At 45.6% G+C, this 13,763-nt stretch overlaps 2 protein-coding genes across 11 annotated transcripts in view; one reads left to right on the top strand and one right to left on the bottom strand.

Moving 5' to 3' along the window:
• AGAP1 (ArfGAP with GTPase domain, ankyrin repeat and PH domain 1) overlaps positions 1 to 1,711 on the bottom strand; it is a 385,263-nt gene extending 383,552 nt beyond the window's left edge. For all 8 annotated transcript variants that reach the window (XM_074595890.1, XM_074595893.1, XM_074595895.1 and 5 more), the window contains exon 1: positions 1,475 to 1,711. In XM_074595890.1, the coding sequence (XP_074451991.1) occupies positions 1,475 to 1,637 (163 nt within the window). In that variant the 5' untranslated portion in view covers positions 1,638 to 1,711. The remainder of the gene's footprint in view (positions 1 to 1,474) is intronic.
• A 601-nt stretch (positions 1,712 to 2,312) lies between these two features.
• The window catches only part of TRPM8 (transient receptor potential cation channel subfamily M member 8), a 153,180-nt gene continuing 141,729 nt past the window's right edge, over positions 2,313 to 13,763 (top strand). For all 3 annotated transcript variants that reach the window (XM_074594835.1, XM_074594834.1, XM_074594836.1), the window contains exons 1-2: positions 2,313 to 2,638; positions 3,453 to 3,554. The gene's annotated coding sequence lies outside the window, so the exon portion shown is untranslated. The remainder of the gene's footprint in view (positions 2,639 to 3,452; positions 3,555 to 13,763) is intronic.

The following is a 13,763-nucleotide window of genomic DNA, read 5'->3' as shown; positions in this document are numbered from 1 at the left end:
ATCATCTATCCTGCAGAAATCCAAACACCAGTAGCACTGAGAAAGGAACAGTGGTGCCTGTGCCATACCCTTCCCACAATATATACTAATAAATTTCCATCTTTTCAGTGAAAGAGGAGAGCAAAGGGGAAGGACTCCCAGGAGGGTACAATCCAGACTCCAAGAAGCCGACAACCATGCACCATAATTTCAATAGACTCACGCAACAGAGAACATGCAAAAAACTCTACCTCATACTCAGTCGGATGGAGAGACTTAGCTGGGGACTGCGTTCTTTAATAAGTGACAGGCACTGCCAATCTCAGTGACTCGCTACACAAGACACTAAAGAGGGGTTTTTTGCCCCCTGCCCATAAAATGCTAGCAGTATTAAACATTACGTCTGTCTATTCAAGCTGCATTGCTTAAGAGTCAGATTAATAAAGCAGTCTTTCAAATAACAATCTCAATAGCAGCTTCTCCGTCAGGACTTTTTTATTACGTATAATTTAAGGACAGGACAGGCCAACAACACAAGATGGTTTGAAGCAGCTCTCTATTTCAGCTGCTGTACATCATACTCCGCTAGCTTGAATCCCTTCCAAAATAGTGGCACACTACTTCAATTTCAAAAGCACACAACACAAAACTTAGAAAGTTATCATGAAAAATAACTCGAAAATTTCTTCTTAAAACACACGTTCTTGGGCAACACTGTTTGCTCTTTTTAACTCCAGTGGCAGTCAAGAAAAATATCTTCAGCGTTCCCAATACAGACAAATTTTCCTTATTTTGCACATCCTAAGCAATTTAGAGTCTCTGCAGTGCTCCTTCAGGGACAGATGCATATAAATCTAAGCTTAGAAGACTGTTATCTCCATCTTGCCTTCAAACCTGTTTTTACACTGCTGCACAGACAGACTACCGCTCCCTAATCCACTTGTACGTCTTGTTTACCCACTTCACGCCACCAAAACTGAACCCGTACTTTAAGCGTGACTCCATCAGAAACTGCACCGAGCACCCAAGGAAAAAAAAATAAAAATCTTATTTTCTCCGAACCACTCCGCAGGCAAAGCGAGCATCGCCCTCCCTACCTTAACACAGCCCCAACAAGCCTGCTGCTCTCTGCCTGCAAGGAGCACAGGAGCAAAACAACTTCTCCCCGCAGCGCCCGCTGCCCCCTTCTCCAGCCGGGCTCCCGACAAATTCGCCTCTTGCCTGGCTGCAAGGGAAACCCGCACCGAGGGGGCCGCCGGAGCGGAGGAACCCATGGGGACCGCGCCAGCGCGCACGCACCCCACACAAACACCCCCAAAAAAGCCTGCCACGGGGGGTGGTGGAGGGAGGGAAGGCAGCCAGAGGGGCGCAGCTGCCCCCAGTAAGCCCGCCAACGCCCCGCACGCAGGGCCACGGGCTTGCGGGAGGGGACAAGGGGCGAACCGGGCGCACCCCCGCCGCCTGCCCCTCTCTCCCCGCTGCCGGCTCGGCTCACCTTCGATGGCGATGACATGCTCGCGGATCTGGTTCTGCAGCACCGGCTCTTCCACCCGCTCCAGCAGCTCGTAGATGGAGTAGATGTTGGGGTGCACCGACTCGAAGCGCTGGATCTCGGCCCGGATGGCTGCCGAGTTGGCCAGCTGCTGCTGGTAGTTCATGGCGCGGCCGCTCCCCTCCTCCGCCGCCTTCGCCCGCTCCGGCCCGGCGCCTTCCCCCCTCCCCTCCCCGCACCGAGACCCCCGCGCAGGCCGGCGGGCGGCGGGGGGAGGCGGGGCGCGCAGCGGGGGGGCGAGTCCCGGCCGCCCGCCTCACTCACCGGACCCCCCCCCGCCGCCCGCTCCGCGCCGGGCCGGGCCGGCAACAGCCCTTCGCCTCCCAGCCCACAAGGGGCGCCGCCGCCGCCGCCGTTCTCCGCCCGCTGTCACTTCACCGCAGCGGCGGGGCAGGGCAAACCGGCCGCCCCCGGCCCCATGGAGGGCGGCAGCGCGGCGGGCGCCGCTGAGCTCCCGGCCGGCCCCGGCCCCCGCAACTCCGCGGCGGCGGCCGGTCCCGCCGCCCCCCGCGCGCGCCGGCAACTAACGGCCGCGGCCCCTCCTCAGCCTCGCGCTCCCGGCCCGGCGGCGCACGCGGCCCCGCTCCCCCCGGGACGAACCCCCTGCCGCACGCTCACCCCACTCCCCCTCTACGTCCTTCTCCTCTGCCCGCTTCACGCTCACGCCGGCCACGCCCCCGGGTTACGTCACCGCGCAGGCCGCCCCGCCCTCGCCGGCGCCGTGCCCGCCGAGGGGCACGCTGGGAAGTGTAGTCCAGGCGCGCTGAGGGAGCGCGGGGGTCGCGCGCGGCGGCGGCTGGGCTGGTGGTTCCTTCGCCTGCCCTCAGGGCGCGTCTCCCTTCAGCCGCTTTCGCCGGGGGCCTGGAACGTCCTGCTCGCCCCGCCGGTGGCCCCCGTGCGCCCAGCAGCCGCTCGCCCCCCGCAGGCAAGCGGAGGAAGACCCCCGGTCCCGGGGGCAGGCCGCGGCGCGGGCAGGCCGGCGCCCTCAGGGCCTGGTGGCAGGCGGGCCGCAGGGGCCGCTGGCCAAGCCCCGCAGAGTGCGCCCGATCATGGCCCGGTGGTCCCCCCGCACGGCCACTGGACTCCTGGAAAGGATCAAACTTGGAGGTTTGTCCATAAAGTTCTCTATGCAAATTACTTACAGCTGTAAGGGTTGCAATAGCTGTGTCGGTGCTTACAAGGCAGTAACCGGTGCAAGTCTTCACAAAATTATAGCTGCATCTCATTGTACATCATCGAGCGTGTAAAGTACCGCATTGCCCTGAACGCTGTGTCACGACCCCAACGGAAGACACAGCAGTGTTGAAAAAAACAGCATTCTCAGTCAAAAAGCCTGGAATAGTCAGGAATATCTCACTCTAGATAAATTATGGCATAGTGAAGTGTTGCTATCATTACCATAAACAACTGTTATTAACAATATCATTTGCAAGCCAGCTATATGCATAGTTCAGAATTCACCTCGATGAACCCTTTTTTAGGATCAATGTTTTACGGATTTAAACTCCAGAGCTGTAAAATGTGGAGCAAACTTTCATCCACAAAACAATTCAGCATAAGGACACCTTGGTAAGGAACAGCCTAAGCTTTTTGAAACATTAATGCATTTATCAAATTTCATTGATCTATATTTAAAAAAATCAAACTTATTTGTTTTGTTTTGTTTTGTTTATTCTTTAAGTACATCTAGGGGTGTAAGTGGTGCATATCATGTGATATCCAGGGTGGAAATAGCTGTTCTTCTACTGTAACTGAATTCTTAACCTGAATGGCTTAAGAGAAAAAAAGCTTGGTGAGCTTGGTGGCAAGAGGAAGAATGGGAGTATCATAAAAAGCAGTGCTGAATTGTATCATGAGCAATAGCACTCAGTGTCATAGCAGGCATTTGTTCTCTGGCTTATCTACTAATGCTGTGTTGCAGGTCTTCCTTGTAAACCCGCAATGACCTGACAGAGCTGAATGAAGTCTGCAGAGAGATCCTTCAGTTAATGGCCATGGCACTTCTTCTACCAGTCACCTCTAAGTGAGTTCTGTCACACAATACATGAGCTATTATGCCTGAAGAAAGCAGTTGCTACCAATTTATGCATTACACATGCTACCTGATGTTTAAATAGTCCCAGTAACACTTGGGTATTAAGCTTCTTGATGTGATGGCTCACACCAAAAAACAAAGTATAGCAGCGACAAAGGAAGCTGTGATATGAGATTGAGTTTTTGGATACTCCTGAACGTGTTACTTGAAGAACAGATGTATCTAGTTAACAGCAAATAGCCTTCACTCTCACATGAATATAAAATAAATGGTCTTTATGTCCATAACCAGCAAAGGGGACAGGGATGGGGCTGAGGGACCTCTGGAGCCTGACCTCCCTATCTGGGTCAGTGCCTGTGAATTCTACCAGAAATACTTCTGAGGATGTTATCTGCAGATGGGAGCATGATGGGGACACAGCGGCAGGGAAGGAGGGTATGACACGGTAGCTTGTCACCACATCCCCAGGGTGTCAGCAGTGTGGGGTGGTCTCGGTGGTGACTTCCCCTGTCCCCTTGCAGGTGGGGAGGTTGCAACCAGTAAAAGTGAGCTGATTGTTTCAGCTAACAAAGGGAGGTTATTTTTCCCTAGGTAGTCACTTACTGCAAATCTTCCCATTCCAGTCATCAGATAGGGAAGTCTTTAATTCAAGCTGAGGGACTAAAGCTTTCTCAGCACTCATTGCTGTCTACTGCAAGACTTGTCTTCTGCTCATTTGAACAGTTGAAGGGGGAGAAGGCAAATATGGTCAGATACCTGTGTCATCTTCCCTCTTCCTTCTCAACAGGAATTGGTACCATTTTTATTAGCTTTCTTGGTTTTATTTTCTAATGCTAGTAGGAAACTCTTGAGCAGACCACAAAAATGCAAGAATAATATAGTCCCTGCTTTTGCTAGTGAGCGCCACTCAGGGTATTAATGAAGATAAAAACTTGTGAAATGTAAGAGGATTTTTGCTTTCATTTACCTTAAACTGTTTGAATAAGCTAATGGTATGTAGAAAGCTAGTAAATGAAAGCTATGGTTCTCCTCTTTTTCTCCCACTATCCTGATCTCAAGCAGAAGCATTACCTCACATTACTTATCTTTCCAGAAAATGCTAAAGCAAGCAGCAGAGCAAAGAGTTAGGCAATAGCCTCTGTTTTATGTGGGGCTGATTGTTTCCACTGCTCCTGTATGCATTGTATTCTTCCAGCTCTACAATTCATGGCAGGCTAAGATGTGGAAAACAACCCCCAGAGTGGTCTCAATTGTAAATGAATGCAACTACTACACACAAATAATTGGAGCATTAAAACCCTGTGTTAATATAAAGCCTTTCTGTAATACTCTGATCCATAGACCTTCTGTGAAGCCTTTGCTACCCCCGTTTTTTTTCTACATAATGGCTTGCGTATAAGCTTTGTAAAATTCAAACAAAACATAAGCTACTGTTGCAGCTTACGTAGATTTCTCATGTAAGCAGACCATAAGAATAAGTAGCACTTTCCTATGCTTGCAGCTGAGATTAGCCTGAAATGCTGCTTGTGGTGTGCAGAGCGATGCTGGATACATCTCTTTGCTATTAAACTCTGCTCTAGAGTCTGGCGTCTGAAGTGCTCTGTCATCCTTTAATGAGAATTGGCAAAGCAAATTACTTTGTCACCACTGCTATGAGCATTAGCGAATCTAGATTTGTTTTTCTTTGGTCTGGTACATGGCTAGCTTGGGCACTTTACAGCTTTTCTGGTTCTGCTTTCGTCAAAAGCGAGATGACCACTGAAATCAGTGCCTATCCCTGAGTCTGGGGAGGTCATGAGACTCAGAAAATTTTTACCAGTATGGAAAGGCTGATGGGCTTTAAGTAAAGCATACAGAGTGGTCCTGGCCCCAGTGTAGGTTAGCCTTCTGTCACTGGTTTTCCTTTCTGAGGGTGAAAGCTGTCCACGGGTGAAGCTTCCCACTGCACCATGCTCCCATGCAGTTGGTTCTGTGTTTAGGTCTTTAACAAATTTCCATCTGTGCCAGCCTTCTACTCCTCCTCTCCATCTGGCAAATCCACTCATTGCCGTGACTACAGAAAGCTAAATCGGATGGTTTCGTTCTGATTTCGGTACCTTATTCCTTGAAGGTATTCAGTAACTGGAAAGCAGCATTGAATCAACTTCTCAAACAGCTCTGGCTCCTATCAGATGACTGTGCTTATCCACTTCATGCTATTCCTTGTCTGTCTGCCATGGCCTAACTCTCCAGAAAGTGTAGGAAAGAATTTTGAGGATATGCAATTGATGAACTTTGGCTTAAGGCGTATAGACAATTAAATTTTGGTTTTGGAACTGAACCCAAAAGTGCCAGTAAAGACAAGCAGCAGAGTCTGACCTTAATGGAAGTACGATTGTAGAAAAGATCTAGAGAGAAGTTGCAGGCGAGGCTCACAATCCATTAAGCTGATGTTTAAATACAGATCTTGGAAAGGGAGAAATCTCATAGAATTTCATTTAAACACACATTGTTACCCTCCTCTAATGTTATGTTATGACATGGTGGAGCATGCTTTCCTGACTGCTGAAATGGGAATTGGGCAGGACTAGCTTTTAGATACTAAACTGGTAGTTGAAATGTTGATTGGCGGGAAAAGAAAAAAAAAAAGAGTTGAAGCATCCTATCCTGATTTGTGACAAGATTTAATATAAATACACTTAAATACCACAGAGAGCAAGACACAGGGGCTCATTTGCAGACCTGGCAGAAAGGAGATTAACTGAGAAAACTGAGAACATAAGAACTCCTGTACCGTCCAAGAGAAGTGATAAGAGAAGTCTAGCTGATAGTTGTAAGCAACATTTCACTTAACTTGGACTGTTTCAGTGTCTCTTCATGATCTTAAATCCTGGCTGTTCGTGTGATTACTGCTGGTATGGACAGTGTTTTGTTTAATATGCAGGGTGTGTCTGGAAAAATACAGGAGATAGAATGTTAGAGATGCATCTTTGTGCCTACTAATACTGACATCGCCATAAAGACTGAAATCAAACCCATCTGGAAAACAGATATGGAAAGATCAGATTTTCCTGAATTATCTTTGTCATGTTCTGCAGTGAAATGTCGGTATAAAAATTAAATAGGTTAAGCTTCCTCTGGTAACAAATTGGGATGAAATTCTGTTATTTTACTGGGTAAGGATTTGGGTCAGTCAGTTACTATTACAGACTGATTAGATTGCTCAAGAGGCTTTGAAACAAATGTAACTAATGAATTAACCTCATTCACAGAGTGTGAAATCTGTTCTAGGAGAAATGCCAACTAGTTCTAACAATACTAATTATGGAGTAGTGACAACAAGTGGTTGTCAAATCTGTAGTTTATTCCTCAGTGTTCCTGTCATAACTGGGAAAATGTCGTTCTGTACCAAATCTGCTTGTAAAAAGGTGGGAAGGCAAAAGCAACCTGCATTTCTGAAGGTGCAAGCACAGATCAAATTGCTTGCAAGGTCAAATTATCCTACTTTAAGTCTTCTACTCAGAAGTGAACTACATACTAGCACTCTGCTGCAGAGAACTGTATGTGTTCACTCTATGGGGAAAGGCATCCCAGAGTCATCTCTTGATTTTAGCCCCAGGGACTTGTATTTTCAATAACCTGAAATTTTTTGAAATGTTAAAATGAACCATCACTTAAACTGCTCAAGTTTTGGCTCCTTGTTAATCTAAGTTTCACTGTAAAACCATTCACAGTATTTACAGGTTGGCATAACTATTATCTTCATTAAACGAAAGACGTTGTTCAGATCTGGAGCTGTGCTGTAGCTTTGCTCAGGCTGATAATAGTCTGTGTTCTAGTTTTAAAACAGGGACTTAAAATATTCACAGTGAAAATAAATGGCTTCTTCAGATGAAGAAAGAAGATGGTTTTAAGTCCTAAGTTCTACTCATGCTGTCCAAAGCTTAGACAGCTTCATTTCAGCAGAGACTTGAATCATATGCAGTAAAAAAAAACTTGTTCAATTGCAGGTTGTGGGATATTGGTACCCCTGAGTCAGGGCTCAGCTAACATCCTGAATTTTATACCAGGGCGAGTCCAGTGACAGCCTCATATGCCACTACCTAGATACTCAGCACTTTATTGAGCTCTTATGCTGGCTAAATATGATTACACTGAAAGTGTCTCTAAGCTTGTTGATGTTGTCACTTTCTTGACAGAGAATCAATATTTGATTTACCGCATAATTCCATGTTAAGCTCGGATCTCACTTCAGCTGTGCTATGCTGACAGGGATGTTTAAACGTCCTGTATGCTGACATTTAAACGTCAGGGAAAACTGTAGACTCAGTTGTTACCTTTGAACTTTTAGACACGTGCTTTTGATTTAATGCAGAAAAAACACAGGAGAAGTCACTCTAGATTAGTTCAAACTAATCTTTTAGAACAATTACCTTAAGCTAGAACATCCAGCGATAAGGAATGAAGAAACAGGATAAAAAAATGATATAGTAAGTCAAGACAACTAAGTCTGATGAAATTGTGACCTGGATGCTATGCTACAAGGATCTGTAGGTGACTATCAAGGAAGATCATGATCTTAGGACTGTCATAGTGAGTTGTACTTGTTGCTGAGAAACTAAGCATGCTCCATTAGTGAAGGTCAAAAGAGCAGTATGGATCTTCCTGGTCTGAGGGAGGTAGTGATCTACCCTTGGTCTTCCCTGTCCCCCTCCGGAAAAGCAAGGTATCAAAGGAGTCTTCACAGACTTTGTGCTGCCACAAAGGTTCCCTTCAATCCGAAGGCAAGACAGAAATCAGAACCATGCGTCTCTTGCTGGTGAAGATCCCACATGACTTATTGTAAGAGTATGACATTGTGCAAGTGGCTAAGCAAACATTCCCTAATATGGATCCTAGGTGACAGATTGCACTTGAAATATACATCTGCAGAACGTAACTATGTAGCTCAGCATTGTCTGGTAAGAATCCCAGAATCATAGAATGGCTTAAGTTGGAAGGGACCTTAAAGATCATCTCATTCCAATCCCCCGGCCATGGGCAGGGACACCTCCCCCTAGACGAGGTTGCTCAAATTTGGTGTTATGGGGAGAGGTGTGAGCCTTTACTAATTAACGAAGGAATGCAAAAGAACATGAAAACAAAGCTGAGGATGGTAGTCAGGGTTGGTCATGGTACTTTCCTACATTTCAGATGAGAATTCTTATTCTTTTTGCCCTTGACACTTGTGTGTGCCATGGCAGAGAAAGTGCTGCCTGTGAACAATAACATCAGAAAAACTGCCAACAGTAGACTGTAGCTTGAGAAGGGAGTAGCAGATGCTTGACTGTAGCTGTGCAATATGCTGCCTGGCCAAGGAGAACAGTGCTGTCAGGTAACACCAAATTCTGTGGGAAGACATGGTGGGTGTGTAGAATTTCTCACTTTAATGCTTGTGCTTTCAGGATGGCTATGGACTCCCCGCAGCAACATCTGGAGTCCAGCCCTGCTGCTTGTTACAAACAGGTCTGGCTGTGTACCAAAGACTGATGGTGTTTATTGTGTATGTATTTGACATCAGCATAACTTGAAATTGCCTTTTTTTGCAACTTGGCCTCCAAAATATTTACCTGGCATAGTAACTCCAGCCCTTTGGCTTTCCCATGTGAGAAATTCTCCCATGGGATGACTTGCATACTGTAGCAGCACAGTTGGCCCCTCGTCCCCAGTGGACAGTATTTCTGAACACTGCACTGTGTCAGAAAAGGGTCCCTGAAAGGCAGTCATCTAGGACATGGTCACCACAGAAGCTGGTGGGATTTACTGTGTGTCTGTGTTAGTTCTTTGAGCTTCTTAACAGCTCACAGATAACAACTCACATTTTTGCAGCTCCAGGAGTGTCATGACAGAAACAGAGCTCCAATGGCCTGCTTGCACTGTGGTGCGGTCTGTGGAAAGATCCCAGGAAGAATTCCCTGGAAAGGGTCTGGTACTCACTGCTTTTATGCATCACCTTGTATGCCCCCTTGCTGCAGCTTCCTTCATAAAGATGTAATAAAATCCCATGGGCTTTTTGTCTAGAGACAAGGAAGGACTCCTGGCACATTTCCACTGTCACATTTTGCTTATGGTTTGACCAGGTTTGTCTGACCTAGTTCTGTTCTGTTCATAAACTGGGCTTAATGGTGAAGTCCTGGAAATGTTCCCAGCTGCTAAAGCCAGGCTATTCCCTCAGCAGCAATTAATTGCAGTTCAAAAGCCCTTCACCAGCTATGTATCATAACATTAACATAAAAAAAACCCATGCTCTCTGTGATTCTAAGCTTTGAACAAGCTTCTTATGGTGGTGAGACTTATATTCAATATCACAAGGGCACCACGGGACCCTGCTCATCAGTTGCTTGCTGCTAAATACATACTGAACTGGAAAATCTCTTTCCCATGTACCCATTACAGAACTATTATCATAGAATAAAATGGAGCTTTGGATTGTTTTTACTGAGCTGGGTGTGATTTTTCATTCCAGTGTAACTTTCCATCATTTGCAAAAAAGAATTTGGGAGTAAGTATAATAAATTGAAACTTGATACCAAATAATAATTTGAATACCCTGGAGAGCGCTTAACAATTAAAGATAGGGAGAATCAACCAAATACTTGAACTCTGTCTCAGTATGACGTTTAGTACACACATAGAGAGAGCAGGAGACTACTGTAAAACCTATTGATTCTACTGCTTTATAAAAAGCGAGAGGTTTGAATTCGCCTGGAACAAATATTCACGTGCTTAAATTAGCTACTGACTATGTGAATTGTAGAAGAACCTCCTTCTGGCATTGCAGTTGCTGTGGTGGTTCCTTTGAGATTTCCTAGACCTGAACTGTGTCAGCTGCACTTGCTTCCAGCTTACTGAGAAGCGTGGAGCTGATGCCACGAGCTGGTACAGAGTTCAAACTGGGAGCTGCTGGGTGCCTGCCCTGGTGAGGAAGGGTTTTCTGAAATGTTTCTGTCTGAGGGGGGTCAGTTGCACCTAGTCAAGGTGCACAACCTGAGGTATATGTTTGATATCACTCAATCAACATAGTTTCCGGCAAAGGCCAGAACTCCTGTGTAAAGAGCGCTTCTTCGCATGGATGGAAGTGACTAGGATGGAAGTGACTACTTTAGAAGTTACAATGAATCCTCCCTTCCATAATTTATATCCCCTTCTTCAAAACAAATCGCATTATTTATTTTATGTGCAGTTCTAGCCTCTCAGCAGCATCACTTGTTGCTCATTAGCACATTAGCTCACATTGAAGCAAGCTGGAAGATGAGATTTTAAAGCCTAAGGTTACAAAAGATTAACACAGCTTTTGTGTTGAGAGGGTCTGATCCGTAAACCTGCAGCCTTCCATTGCGGAGTGCTCAGAGGCACCAGAAATGGATCCTTCAGCAGAGAAGCCTTGCGTAAAGGGAGTTGTCTTACTAATGGTCTGCTCGTAGGGAAGGCAAATAATACAGATGAGCTTGCTAGTGTGCTTAGGAGGGGAAGGAATACATTGTGCTTGGGTTGTATTGCATGTTAAAGGAAGACAAACTCTCTGGAAGTGAAAAGGAATGGAAGAGTTTGAAAAATAAGTAGGATCAGGACCTTAAGAAACTGTTAGCAATCAAAAACACTGCCATCAGCTCTACACTGAAAAGGGAAGCTTCCAAAAGCTGGACGTTGATAATAGATGCTGTTTCTGTAACTGCCACAGTAATCAGCTGAAGACTGATGTCAGGGCTCAGATGTATTTTGTCTGCTGGAAAACATTTCCTCTACTTTGTAGAGGCTGCTTAGATCCCTTCTGCTGCCCTTGAGTTATTCACAATGTTTGCCTTAGCTTTTCTGACACCTGGAGAGGGAAGGGCTGGTCCGCTTTGCCAACATCTGAAGGCGGACAGTGTGTTAAAAGGAGAGGTCAAGTATGGTTCAGTAGCTTTCAAAAGATGTCATGGGTATTTTAAGCACAACACTTCATTTATAATCAAAAGACTGAATTGTGACACCCTTCAAAGAAAGCTAAGTTGTTACTTTTAGGACAGGTCCTGTGGCACTGTCACGTCCCTGAAAGTAGTTCCAAAACTACCACGTATCTGCAGCATGGAGTGGGTTGCTTTCAAAGCATACAAAGCTGAAACACCTCAAAGTTTAGCCTCATCTTATCCTGTCTATAGTTTCAACTTGTGTCACTACTTTGAAATACAAGATAAAATGTAGACTTAGGTCTCCTTGAACTCAGCCGACTTGAGGAAACTACAGACATGATGGACCTGCATTTTGCAGGCAGGGGGCCAGTATGCAGACGTGTCTCTACCCTTTGTCCTTAGTTCAATACAGAATGCAACAGACTGCTATTGACCCAGATCTCAAGGGTCAAAAAACAGGGGAGTTTTGGCACTAGTTTTCCGAATAATGGGATTGAGGAAGTTAGATGAAAGTATGTCATGGATTCTGACTTGCTCCTTTTCAATCATCTGAGCTGTCACAAGTATGACTGCCTCATTATCTTTGGGCCCTCAGCTGAATTTTAATGACCTGTGTGGGAAGTGTTTAAAGCTACCACTACAGACTCCTCAGTGCTCCAGACAAGGCTGCAAAGTCTTGGTTGCAACAGAAAGATTTAAAGTAGTGTTAAGCTATATGTCAGCTGGGATAGAGTACTCTGGAAGCCGAGATAGACTATTGCAGCAGTGGTTAATTTCTTAGACTGGAAAATGGGATAGAAAACTCATTCCTCATACAGCTGACAAACACATGTGTGCATCTGCTGGAGCTATGCATGCTAAATAGACCTGGAATTGCTATTGCCTTGCAGAACATGGAATCTGGATGGAGAATGGTTATCTAACATGAAATACTTGGCAGAAGTCTCAAAAGATAATTTCAGCTCTATACTTAGTTCTTTAAGACAAATAGGCTTAACTAGAAGCTAATACTTTTGTTAGAAGTATCATGCTCAAAAGGATAAAAATAGTACTGTTTTTTAGGAATAGCATAGGTCCTGTAGGTGCAAGTCATGGCCTATTTGCATAAACAGAAGTAAAATCTCAAGCAAGGGCTTCAGGATGCTGGTTATCAATGACAAGCTAAATTACATATATCAAGAACTTTGCTTCATGGCTCTCACATCTAAATCATAGAATACCAGGTTGGAAGGGACCTCAAGGATCATCTGGTTCAACCTTTCTTGGCAAAAGCACAGTCTAGATAAGATGGCCCAACACCCTCTTCAGCTGGATCTTAAAAGCATCTAATGATGGGGAATGCACCACCTCCCTAGGGAGATTATTCCAATGGCTGATTGCCCTTATTGTGAAAAATTTTCCTCTTGTGTCCAATCGTAATCTTCCCAGAATTAACTTGTATCCATTACCCCTCACCTTTTCCATGTGACTCCTTGTAAAATGGGAGTCTCCATCTTCTTTGTAGCCAGCTTTTAAATATTGGAACATGGTGATAAGGTCTCCCTTAAGCCTTCTTTTCTCAAGGCTGAACAAACCCAGTTCTCTCAGCCTTTCCTCATATGGCAGGCTTCCCAGGCTTTTGATCACCTTTGTGGCTCTTCTCAGGACTCTCTGCAGCCTGTCTACACCTTTTTGTACATGTCCTGGTTTGGGGTGAAGCAGAGCCAACCTTCTGATCAGTGAGAGAGGCTCTTACCTACACTTGTTGCTGTAGCAGCCAGGGTCAGCTGACCTGGGTTTTTACCCTGTGGAGGGGTCACACCTGTGGGGTGGAGTGGACAGGACAGGTGACCCAAACTGACCAATCGGGTGTTCCGTCCCATCTGCCATGCTCAGTATAAAAGCTGAGGGACCAAAAGGGTCAGGTTGTCTTTTCTCTAGTGGGCTTCTCTCTAAGGGATCTTCTTCTTTGGATCTTCTCTAGTGGGCTCTTTTTCCTCAATGACTGATGTCTGAGGAGGACCCCGTCAGCTCATCTGCCTTTTGATCCTGGTCAGTGTGTTCCAGTTCCTGTTTGTCACTGAGTCCAGCCTGGAACTTTCAGTGCCTCCCAGTGACATATCCCTGGGAGCTTGATATGGGTTTGTGTATATTTATATATAATGTATCTATTTCATAACTTCCTCAATTTATTATTAATATTTCATTAAAGTAGCTTTTGTTTTTCTAAACTCATAAATCTCTTTATCTCTCTTCTTCCTCCTCTTGAAGTAAGAGGTGTGGGAAAGCATCTGTTGTCTTGTCACTG

This window comes from Larus michahellis, chromosome 7 (assembly GCF_964199755.1).
Source record: "Larus michahellis chromosome 7, bLarMic1.1, whole genome shotgun sequence".
Taxonomy (NCBI): Eukaryota; Metazoa; Chordata; class Aves; order Charadriiformes; family Laridae; genus Larus; species Larus michahellis.
Note: the sequence above shows the minus strand (reverse complement) of the source record. Positions and strands in the feature narration are given on the sequence as shown.